This window comes from Colobus angolensis, unplaced genomic scaffold, assembly GCF_000951035.1.
Source record: "Colobus angolensis palliatus isolate OR3802 unplaced genomic scaffold, Cang.pa_1.0 Scaffold1, whole genome shotgun sequence".
Taxonomy (NCBI): Eukaryota; Metazoa; Chordata; class Mammalia; order Primates; family Cercopithecidae; genus Colobus; species Colobus angolensis.
Genome location: NW_012110918.1, coordinates 12,257,831 through 12,269,714, shown reverse-complemented (window position 1 = coordinate 12,269,714; position 11,884 = coordinate 12,257,831). Strand labels below are relative to the sequence as shown.

Below are 11,884 nucleotides of genomic sequence, written 5' to 3'. Positions count from 1 at the left end.
GGATCTCATTAGAGTTTTGATTTGCATTTCCCTAGTGACTAAAGATGCTGAGCATCTTTTCGTATGCTTTTTGGCCATTTGTATACTTTCTTTAGGGATAAAATATACGTATCTATTCAAACTCTTCATCCATTTTTTCAGGTGAGTTATTTGTCATTTTATTGTTGAGTTGAAAGAGTTCTTTACATGTTCTGGATGCTAGGCTCTTATTTGATAGATGACTTGCAAATATTTTCTCCCATTCTGTGGGTCATCTTTTCATTTTCTTGACAGTGTCTGCCTTTAAGCCTTGCAAGGCAATTCTTGGTCATTTTCTCACTAAGGAGTGTCTGAACCAGGAGCAGCCCTCGGAGCGCCCACAGAAGGACCACCTAGGAAAAGCCACTGGGCCAAGGGGGTTCATGTCAGGAACCTCTTTGTGCATTTTTTTTTTTTTTTTCTTGAGACAGAGTTTTGCTCTGTTGCCCAGGCTGGAGTGCAGTGGCGCCATCTCAGCTCACTGCACCTCCACCTCCTGGGTTCAAGTGATTCTCCTGTCTCAGACTCCTGGGTAGCTGGGACTACACGTGCACACCACCACGCCTGGCTAATTCTCTTTGTATTTTTAGTAGAGATGGGGTTTCACCACATTAGTCAGGCCGGTCTTGAACTCCTGACCTCGGGTGAGCCACCCGCCCTCTCCCTCCCAAAGTGCTTGGATTTTGGCATGAGCCACTGCACCCCGCTTTGTTTTTGTTTTTGTGTTTTTTTGAGACAGAGTTTCGCTCTTGTTGCCCAGGCTGGAGTCCAATGGCATGATTTTGGCTCACTGCAACCTCTGTCTCCCGGGTTCAAGTGATTCTCCTGCCTCAGCCTCCCAAGCAGCTGAGGTTACAGGTGCTGCCAGCACACCTGGATAATTTTTGTATTTTTAGTAGAGATAGGTTTCACCATGTTGGTCAGCCTGGTCTCGAACTCCTGACCTCAGGTGATCCACCCACCTTGTCCTCCCAAAGTGCTTGGATTACAGGCGTGAGCCACATGCCTGCCCGCTTTGTGCTTTGAGCCACATTCCAGGCTCCCAAGTTGCTGGAACTGTGGTGTGCACCATGTCATGACCCCAGGCCAGGTGTCCTGCCCGAAGAGCAGCTGGGAGTGTTTAAGAGTCACCTGTCAGTCCAAGCTCATGTCTGGCTGTCCCAGAACCACACTCAGGAGAGAATCCACTTCCTGTTGGGCTGGCCTGGCCTCCTTTTGCAGGCTTTTTTTTGGAGGCCCCTGCTTCTACATGCTGCATCTTTAGCCACCTTGGCCTCCTGCCTTTCTCTGAACGCACTCTTATCTTTCCTGCTGTTCTTTACTCAGATAGCTGTGGCTTAGTCTCAAGACTCCACTGAAATACCCATGTTTCTGGGAGGCCTCTTCCCCTTTTCCAGAGAGAACTGGCTGGTCCCTCTGCATCCGGGGCCCTCAGAGGTGCCTGCCTCCAGGCAGGCTCTTCTGGTTGTAAGTGGCAGCATCGCTGTGAGTCCACACAAGAGGGCGCTGCCCTGGGGATGTGTAGGGAGTGGAGGAAAAGGCAACCTCCAGGCCATGGCGGAAGGGCATGTCCGCCTGTCCCTCTGCATCTGCTTTTGTGGGTACCCGTGTCCCTCTCCTTACCCATCCTCTGAGCCCCCACGTCTCTCTCCCATTCCACTCTCAATCCACCTTGCTCTCCTTGGTGCTCCACAATGGCTGCCCCAGCCCTGCGGAGTCCTTTCTGCTCCATTACCCACTCCTAAGAGAGGAGCCTAGGTTGGCCCAGCCTCTCTTTTTGAGCCCAGCAACCTGTCAGAGGTCTTTGGCCAGCTGAGGGACCGGCTGCCCTTGGATCAGCTGTCTACCTGGGAACCCTCATTTGGGGTGACGAATGGGACCCACGGGGCGCAGAGGAGAACACCGGTGCAAACCCCTTCCAGGGCAAGAGCACCACCCAGCCTAGGAGAGGCCTAGGAGTAGTGTCAGCACCTGCCACGTTCCTGTATCGTGAGTTCTTTACATGCTAGGTGGACAGAGCATGTGCAAGCCCACCCCTCACAGCCCCAGAGCCCGGGGCGGGGCCTGTGTGTCGTTAGGGTCCTCTGTATGTTTATGGCCCAGCTAACTGGCAGCAGCACTTTATGATTTAGCTAAAGAAGAGATGTTCTCATGCTAAGCCAAGCCGGTGGGCTGGCTGGAGAAAGCTCCTCTGGCAAGGGCTTGGCTCAGCGTTGACACTGTGCTCCCGGAGAACTCTCTCTACTCACCGTTTACTGGATAGATGCCCATGATGGCACATGCTCTGGGAGGCACTGAGGATGCAGCGACTGCCCAGGGCGCAACAGGGAAAGACACACAGGCTAGGAACAGTGCCAGCATGGGCAGAGCGTGGCCATGAGTGGCCTCACTGCCCTGCTGCTGCCATCTCTCCTGCATGCAGTTGGACAAGCTCAGGATGATCATTGAGAGCATGCTGACCTCCTCCTCCACGCTCCTGTCTATGAGCATGGCCCCGCACAAGGCCCACACCTTGGCTCCTGGCCAGATCGACCCTGAGGCTACCTGTCCAGCCTGCAGCCTGGATGTGGGCCATCAGGTCAGCATGCTGGTGCAGCGCTATGAGCAACTCCAAAACATGGTCAACAGCCTGGTTGTCTCCCGACCCTCCAAGAAGGCCAAGCTTCAGAGACAGGTGGGGCTCTGCTCGCCTCTCTATTGCTGCAACTGGACATGGCCCCACAAGGGAGGGTCACCCTGCTGCAGACCCACGGAAGTGGGGCAGGTGTTTGGGCCTCAAGGTCAGCTCTCCATGGTGGAGCCCTTTAGCCAGATCCCACAAGAGTCCCTGGTCTTTCTGAAGGTCCACAGCAAGGATAGCAGCAGAACTAGCTTTGGGCACAGGAGACCATGGGGAAGAGCTGGCTTGATGGGGTGGGACAGCACATGCTGGCTGAGGACAGATCAGTGCTCTTCGCGTGCCATGGAAACACAGGCCCAACTATAGGAGATGTTGGCTCCCTGGCACACGGGTCTTCCGACCCCTTCTCAATTTCCCTCCAAAGGGCAGGCTCGCTGGTGGGGGTGGGCACAGCCACAAGTCCTGGGTCCTGCCTCTTGGGCTGAGGAACTCAGATTTGGGCCAGGAGCTGAGGGGAGAATAAAGCCTACAGCCCAGCTCTCAAGCGCCCCGGGACAGCACATCACTCCTGAGTCTCTGTCACCTTAACTCACCCCCCACTGGCAAGCCAGGGTCCCGAGGCTAGTCCGTGGGGATGTAGGTGACGGACGCTTGTGTCCTGTAGGGGTGGACACAGGCAGAGGGCCTTCTGCACTGTTAGTGGGAAATTGTTCTCCATTGTTGTTTTTGAGACAGGGTCTCCTTATGTTGCCCAGGCTGTTCTCGAACTCCTGGGCTCAAGTGATCCTCTTGCCTCACCCCAGCTTCCCAAAGTGCCAGGATTACAGGCACGAGCCACCGCTCCCAGCCTGGGAGATGTTTTAAGGGCCAACTTACCTGGGGGCAGCAATACTAAGGCAGCAGGGGTTGGGATCGCGCCAGCAGCCTCCGAGAGCTTTCCCATCCCTCCTGCCTCAGGACGAGGAGCTGCTGGGCCGCGTGCAGAGTGCCATCCTGCAGGTACAGGGCGACTGCGAGAAGCTTAACATCACCACCAGCAACCTCATCGAGGACCATCGGCAGAAACAGAAGGACATTGCTGTGAGTGGCCGCAGGGTGGCTGGGATGGGGCCGGGGCTCAGTGTGGTGCCCCAGCCCCGTAGCTGCTGGCTCTTTTTTCCTCTGTTCACTTGGCCTCCCCAGATGCTGTACCAGGGTCTGGAGAAGCTCGAAAAGGAAAAGGCCAACAGGGAGCACCTGGAGATGGAGATTGACGTGGTGGGTGCCAGGCCCCAGGAGCCACGCTGTGTCCCAGGGCGGTCTCGCCGGCTGTTCTTTGAGAGACTGAGTGGAGGGGAGCTGGCAAGAGGAGTGTGGGCTCTCAGAAACCTGCCTGGTGATAGGGGTTGACACCCCCAGGGAATGGGGCCCCTCCATGGCCATCTCCCAGATGCGGGGACCTCTGTCTGTCTCTGGGCAGAAAGCCGACAAGAGTGCTCTGGCCACCAAAGTGAGCCGTATCCAGTTTGATGCCACCACGGAGCAGCTGAACCACATGATGCAGGAGCTGGTGGCCAAGATGAGCGGGCAGGAGCAGGACTGGCAGAAGATGCTGGACAAGCTGCTCACAGAGATGGACAACAAGGTAAGACAGGGGCATGGCGGGGCTCTCCATCCCACGGCCCTGCCTCCAGGATTGGGACAGCACCACCTTCTCCTGGGTCAGCCCCCTACCTGCTTCCTTAGAGGTCCCCTGGGCCCCCTTTCCCTGCCACAGCTGGACCGCCTGGAGCTGGACCCAGTGAAGCAGTTGCTGGAGGATCGGTGGAAATCGCTGCGACAGCAGCTCAGGGAGCGCCCCCCACTCTACCAGGCAGACGAGGCGGCTGCCATGCGGAGGTGACACCTGGGAGGCAGGGGAGGAGGCTGGCACGCTCTTCGGAGGGTGAGGGCAGGGGGGCTGGGGGTCCCCAGACAAACAGCTCCTGCCAGTGCACAGCGGGTCCTGCCCAGGACTGTCCCATGGTTGGAGGGACAGAAGTTTAAGAGTTTGAAATGCTCTTCTAGCTCAGGCCCCTTCGTATTACAGCAGAGAAAGGGAGGAGGGAAGGCTTAAGGCTCTCTGGGTTTGGCTGAGCTAAGCTGGGCCTTTGGGACAGGGAGAGGTCCTGAATACCCAGAGCTGAGACAGCTCCTGGGGGCCTGGCCCATAGGACCTGGCCCATGGTAGGCTTGAATTCCAGGATTCCCATTCGTGGTCGCCAGGGGGCCCCCGAGACTTGCACAGGGCACTCTCAGGGGCCCAAGGGAAGCCTGCTGGCTTTGGGTTAGGGCAGAGAGGTCTGGGATGTGAGCCTGGAGGTGGGAGCAGATGGATTCTCGCGAGCAGGGACAAGATCTGCACCCTGGTGGGCTGAGCTTCCAGCCTGCCTGGCCTGCAGGGTCGCAAGCCCTTCTGGGACTTCTGGGCAGAGCACTTACCCTGTGTGTACGTCCCATTCCTAACAGGCAGCTCCTGGCACATTTCCACTGCCTTTCATGTGACCGGCCCTTGGAGACACCTGTGACCGGACAGTGAGTGCCCGCACCACTGGCACATGGCCTCGCACGGCAGGGCTGTGTCTCCTCCCTTCTCCACCCGTGTCCACCTGTCCTCTCCCTTTCTTTCATGCGTCTACTTCCAGCCCTTGCTCCCTCGCAGGCCAGGGGCAGTGGGAAGGTTCTTTAGGCAGGTGGATTTGGGGGACGGGACTTGTCCCACTCTGACCTGTCCCTTCTCCCTCTGTCCCTGCTCAGTGCCATCCCCGTGATCCCCGCGGGTCCAGGCCTACCTGGCCACCATTCCATTCGCCCCTACACGGTGTTTGAACTGGAGCAGGTCCGGCAGCATAGCCGCAAGTATGGGACAGCAGGGTCTGGGGCCAGGGCTCTGGATGGGGAAGGCAGAGGAATATGACAGAAGGCAGCGCTGTGGTATAGTGTGGAGAGCCTCCTCCTTGGAGTGGGACAGTGGGGGCCGCAAGCCAATTTCTGAACTAGCTCCCTGGCAGTTCCCAGGGCATGAGCGTAGGAGGCAGACCTAGTCACACCTGCCTTTGGGAGTTACGGTGGGACTTTGTCAAGGTCACCAGCTGCCTCCGAGAGCTCCTCTACTTCTCGACCTCTTCCCTAGCCTTTGGCTGTCTCAGCAACCCCGGGATTAGAGCGGTCGGGGGAGGGTCCGGCATAGCTCAGCCGGAGGGTGGGCTCAGCCAACGAAGGAGGCTGGCGGCGGGCACCTCATGCTCCCTCCGGCTCCTGCCCGCCTCTCTGCCGCTCCCCTTCTCCTAAGGATGGGAGTCCATAGTTCAGAGGACTTCAGGCTGCTCTTTGAAGCCCCACAGGTTCTAGGTATGCGGGGCCAGGTGCACCGAGATGGGAAGGCCCGGGGCTGCCCTCAGCTCCTCCACCTGCAGGCAGCAGGGCTTTCGTCCATTTGGCTGGCCTGCACTTTCCCATCTGAGGAAAGCCTTCCCGGCAAATCTGGCCCTCAGATGCTGTGGATAGGGCTACTGCTGAGGGGTCAAGCTGCCCAGCGACCCCCACCCTCAGCCAAGAGCCCATGGGACTAGCTGGGTCCTGCACAAAAGGGACCCGGAACTGAAGTATTCGGCTTACACAAGGTCAAGGCCCCCTCCATGGGCCAACGCTCCCTCTGTTCTGCTCACACCCTGCAGCCTCAAGCTGGGCAGTGCCTTCCCTCGGGGTGACCTGGCACAGATGGAGCAGAGCGTGGGGCGCCTGCGCTCCATGCACTCCAAGATGCTGATGAACATCGAGAAGGTGCAGATCCACTTCGGGGGCTCCACCAAGGCCAGCAGCCAGATAATCCGGGAGCTGCTGCACGCCCAGTGCCTGGGCTCCCCCTGCTACAAACGGTATGGGAGAGGCAGGCGAGGCCATGGGGAGCAGGCGCCCAGCGACCAGGCTTGGCTTCTGCCCATGCACGGCTGTGCAGACAAATGCCTTGCCCCACTGCTGGGGAAGAAAAGGGAGTGCGTGTGTGTGAAAGTGTGGGTGAGGGGTGTCAGTGTGTAATGTGTGTAAGCCATGTGTCTATGGGTGTGTGTCAGTGTATGAGTGTGTGTAAGGGTGTGTATAAGTGTGTGTGTGTGAGTGTGGGTGTTTATGTGTGTGCATGTATGGGTACGCGTGTATGAGTATGTGTGTGTATGAGTATGCGCGAGTACGTATCTTCGTATGTACATGTGTGTGTGAGGACCTGTGTGTATGTGTGTGTGAGACTGTGTGTATGAGTACATGTGTATGTGTGTGAGTGTGTGGGTGTGTGTGCACACCTGCCCATGTGCACAGTCACTGGGGTGGCCTGGCCTCACGGCTGCTCTGCCCCCACTCGCCTATTCCTGGGCCCCAGCTGCCCTGCCTCCCAGCAGCCCCTGAAGACAAGCTGTCCCACTTCCCTCTGGTCAGCCCCATCATGGGTGAGTCCCAGACCACATCCCTGGCAGTCTGCTCCCAATGACTCCATCCTGTCTTCATCACAGGGTGACAGATATGGCCGATTACACCTACTCAACTGTGCCCCGGCGCTGCGGGGGCAGCCACACCCTCACCTACCCCTACCACCGCAGCCGCCCGCAGCACCCACCCCGGGGCCTGTATCTCACCGAGGAGATCCAGATTGCCATGAAGGTTAGGGCCCTGCCTGGAGCCACCAGGGAGGGAGGCCCTGACACAGCTCCAGATTCCTCAGTCATTCTCTAAAGCCACCAGAAGTCATCTCAGCCAGCCCTCTGCCTTGAGGCAATTCCTTAATCAGACCCAGTTAAAGCCTCAGGTTCTTACCCTTTTCTGGGAAGAAAGATTTATCCCGGCTGCCTGCCTGCCTAGCAGCATTCCGGCCTCCCAGGCTTCCCACCATGGCCCAGATACCATTTCACCTCCCTCTACCTTCTCGCTCCACCCTAGTAGAGGTGGGAAGAGAAAGCCGAAGGAGGTGTGGAAAAGAGAAAGCTGGGTGTGGAAAAGAGAAACCCTGAGTGACTGAGTGATTTGTGCCCCTTCTGGGAGGTGGGCAGGTGCTGTTACTGTCCCATTCCACAGAAGATGAAATAGGGACAGGGTCGCCACCCACATCTCTGGCTCCAGGTCCATGCCCTTGCCCTGCTCATATGCGCTGTCATGGAGCTCGTGCGCCTGGGCTCTGCATGGTGGCTGCTGGGCACAGGCCATGCCCGGGTCCCCAAGGGGCTCCCAGAGGCCCCCAGGAGGGTTCTGAGACCACAGTGCTCTGTGTCTCAGGCCTGTGTGGAGGAGCCAGGGCCAGGGGGCTGTGGCCGCTACAATAGTGATGGTATCTGTCCACTTCTACAGCGTGATGAGGTGGACATCTTGGGCCTGGATGGCCACATTTACAAGGGACGGATGGACACAAGGCTGCCGGGCATCCTCAGCAAAGACAGTGAGTGGAGTCCAGAGGCCCCCAGGCGCCCCACTCGGGTCCAACAGGGCGTGCATCATTGTGGGGCCTGGCACTTTTATGGGCCACTGGACCCTGGGTGTCTTCCTTCTCCCCTCCCCTCACTCCAAATGTTCAGGTCTCTGGAGAAGCCACCAGGTAAATGTTCACAGGTGGAGGACAGCTGTCCAGCCTCAGCCGTCAGCTGGGATGGGGTGGCCCCGTGTTTTCTTGCCAGCCTCCATCCCGGCTGCACTGCTGGGCTCTCCTGTCTTGGCCTCTGTCCATGGCATCATCAGGGCCTCCTCTTCCTTCAAAACTCAGCACAATGCCCTCTGCTGAGCCCCACCACTTCAGCCCCTGAATGCCCGCCTCCTGTGGCAATGCCCGAAACCTGCTGTTGGTCACTTCCCATCATGCATTTAGCTGTGTATGCGCCTTTCTAGATGCCTCCCTTCCTGCCCTGGAAACCCCAGGTCAGAACTTACCCCTCACCTGGCACAGGGCTGACGTGTGCAGGTCCTCAGGGACTCTGTGTGAGTGGGTGGGTTGGGTGGGTGGCCATGAGAATGAATGAAGACTGCTTCTCTGGGGCATAGCCACAAATTCAGAATGACGAGGACCCCACTCAGTTGAGGCTGGCCATGACCAGCAGCCCTGCAGCCCTCTCCCCACGCCCAGGGGTTCCCACAGAGCTCTCACCACTGCCTCAGCACTGACCCTTCCCTCCTGCCCCCATCAGGCTCAGGGACCTCAAAGCGCAAGTCCCAGCAGCCCAGGCCCCACGTGCACAGGCCGCCATCCCTCGGCGGCAATGGCCACCTGCCCTCCCGGCCACAGAGCGCCCAGATGTCAGCTGGCAACATCTCAGGTAACTTCCCTCTGGGTGGGGCATCCTGCCAGGCCTCCCTGCTGGCCCTGCCGGCCCCCTTTCCTGCCAGGTAGGGCCACACCTTTATCTCCCTGGAGAGGGGAGGGCCTGGGAGCCGAAGGAGGTGTAGAAAAGAGAAAGTTGTGTGTGGAAAAGAGAAACCCTGAGTGACTGATTCATGCCCCTTCTGGGAGGTGGGCAGGTGCTGTTACTGTCCCGTTCCACAGAAGATGAAATGGGGACAGGGTCGCCACCCACATCTCTGGCTCCAGGTCCATGCCCTTGCCCTGCTCACATGCGCTGTCATGGAGCTCGTGTGCCTGGGCTCTGCATGGTGGCTGCTGGGCACAGGCCGTGCCCGGGTCCCCAAGAGGCCCCTGACCCTGTCATGGAGGAGCCTGTCTCTGCCGCCCAGCCTGGAAGATCCCTTGGGTCCTTGATCCCCCCAGGAGCTAAGTTGGGCCTGAAGGTCAGGGAGCTATGGACCCCCAAGGTACGGGGCCACACAAGGCCCTGCAACCAGGAGGCTGGATCACTGCCAAGTGACCCCGGGCAAGGTCACTCTTGACAAGGGCTGTCCCCTCTCCAGACCTCAGTTTCCTCATCTGTCGTCAAGGGGGTGCTGGGTTAGTGCTGCTTGGAGTTAGGGCCCCCCTGAGAATCTAATGAAAGCTGCCAACCTTCCTCCTGTAAAACAGTATGCACCCACATTCCTTGTGAATGCCTGCGGGAGGTTCAGGGACTCCCCGCCCAGAGCCTCCACCCTCCCCTGCCCCTCAGCTAGATGCTCTCCAGCATCACTCCAGCCCTCAGTGAGGGCATGTGGCTGAGGGAGGAGGAAATCACAACAGAATAAGTGGCTGGGGTGGTCACGGCACCTCGCCATCATCTAGGGCCCCCCACAGGCCAGGTAGTTTAGGAGCTTTACACGGATGAACCACTTTTAATCCACGTACCAGCACTAAGAGGTAGGGACCATCGTTAGCACCACTTACAGCTGAGAAAACTGAGGCACAGAGAGGTGAAGGTCCTTGCTCTGGGTCACACAGCCAGGAAGCGGCAGAGCTGGAGTTCAAGGCCAAGCCCTCTGGCCCAGAGACTGTTCTGGGAACGACAGGTCTCAGTGGTGGACAGTGAGCACAGAACTGTCACCCTGGCTCCCAGAACTCTGTTTTCTTGGGAATACTTAGCTCACTTCTCCCAGTGTCTACTCTAAGGGCACTGAAAATGCTCTGGAAGCAGGAGAGAGACACTGGTAGTCTCAGGAAAATTCCTGTGCCTATTGGTGTGGATGTCTAGTGTCTGTATTAACAGGAAACAGTACCAAAGAGGCAGCTCTTGGGCCCTGCAGAAGGACATGTTTGCTTTTTTTCATTCACAAAGATCATGAAGGGTGCTCTGTGACTGCTTAGGAGCTCAGATGGGCCTGCACCGTGTCCCCCGGCCCCAGCAGCTCCCTTCCAGCCTGTGTCAGCCCGGCCTGGTGAACAGAACTGCTGTCAACCTCCCTGGGCTTTGGGCAGGCTGGGGTGACCCCACCATGTGTTGAGCAACCTCAGCCCCTCTGTCTTGCAGTTTCTTCGTGTCAACAGAAAGACAGACCTTCCTCCGAGGGCCGTCTCTCCCAGCCGAACACAGCCCACCCGGCCAGCTCTGCCACGGTGGCAAACAGGGGGCTGGAGAGGCACGTGGACATGCCTCCTGGGGAGGGGCTCGAGGAGCCCACGCGGGGGCCGCGGTCCAGCACTGCTCAGTGAGCGGAGGTATAAATAAATGTTCAGGAGGAAGTTTAGGTGCGGCGAATCTTCTCTGACAGTCCTGGCTCAGGAAGATGGAGGGAAAGGGAAGTACCCGCTGCTGGCCAGGCAGCCCCTCCACGTGCCTCCAGACCACCCCCAGGCCCGCCCACTCAGTAGACCTTCTCTTGGACAGTAGGTCTGGTTTGTAGCCTGAAAGTGAGTCCTCAGCTTCCGTTCTCCAAGGGCGCCAGGGCTTCGGGAGGGCTGGACACTGCACTGGGGGGACAGGGAGACGCCTGGCCCTGGGACCAGCTGGGCCAGCGCTCACCCAACCAGCTCTCTCCCGGCCTCGGATAGACCCGGGGTGCTCTGCCTTCTGGCCCTAGACCTGCCTTCTAGCCTGGGGGGCTGGGGCCCGAGCTGTCAGTGTCCAGCATTCTAGGCGTGAGGGTGGCAGCTGCCTGCTGCGCTCTTGCTGCTGGCTCAGGGTGGTTCCTGACCCCTGGCGTGGGATTCCAGGGCAGCAGTGCCAATGGCTGGAGGCGAACCCCTGCAGCTGGCTGGGCAGGTTTCTGCTTGCCGCCCTCTGCTGCTCTCCCTTGAGTGGGCTGCTGCAGAGACAGCCGGGGCCTGAAAGCTCGGACCAGGGGCTGCTGTGGCTAGGATGCACTTTCCCCATTCCCCTCCTAGAAAAAGACATCCAGGTGGCGGGTGGAGAGGTGGTGCGAGCCCGGCGCTCGTCGCTTGTCGTGATTTGCTTCCCTCTGCCCTAGCTCTGACACTTGCAGGCAAGGGACTCACTAAAGGTCTTGGCAGGTGAGGGGACAGAGGAGTGCAGGTGGGACTGGGCTCCGGCCGGTGCAGCAACTGCTAGAGACGGACCCCCATCACTGCTTCAACCCACTGGAAGCTCCTGAGACCAAGGAGTCCCCTGACCTCTGAGCTTGGACTCCAGCCAGATTCTAGGGGTCCCCCAGTAGATGAGAGTGGCCCCCCCACCCTGAGGTTTATAAAGCCCTGAAGTCACCAAAGCCTTTCTGCCTCAGAGGCTCCCCCCTTAGAGAAAAGGAAGTGCTCAGAGTTGAGAACGGGGCTCCCCCCCACCCCCAGTTCCCATCTCCCCAGTATGGGAAAGGGATGTCTGGGGCAAGAGGCCCACTTTGGGGTGTGAGGAGACAAAAATCACACAGGAAAGGAAA

General features: G+C 58.7%; 1 protein-coding gene across 1 annotated transcript in view; it reads left to right on the top strand.

Moving 5' to 3' along the window:
• Positions 1-9,225, top strand: part of QRICH2 (glutamine rich 2) — a 37,091-nt gene extending 27,866 nt beyond the window's left edge. Inside the window, 11 exon segments of the mRNA XM_011949776.1 lie at positions 2,441-2,692; positions 3,596-3,718; positions 3,821-3,895; positions 4,098-4,262; positions 4,395-4,516; positions 5,126-5,191; positions 5,414-5,515; positions 6,334-6,534; positions 7,162-7,309; positions 7,991-8,078; positions 8,818-9,225. Of these exon segments, the coding sequence (XP_011805166.1) occupies positions 2,441-2,692; positions 3,596-3,718; positions 3,821-3,895; positions 4,098-4,262; positions 4,395-4,516; positions 5,126-5,191; positions 5,414-5,515; positions 6,334-6,534; positions 7,162-7,309; positions 7,991-8,078; positions 8,818-9,020 (1,545 nt within the window). The 3' untranslated portion in view covers positions 9,021-9,225.
• Positions 9,226-11,884: the final 2,659 nt, after the last annotated feature.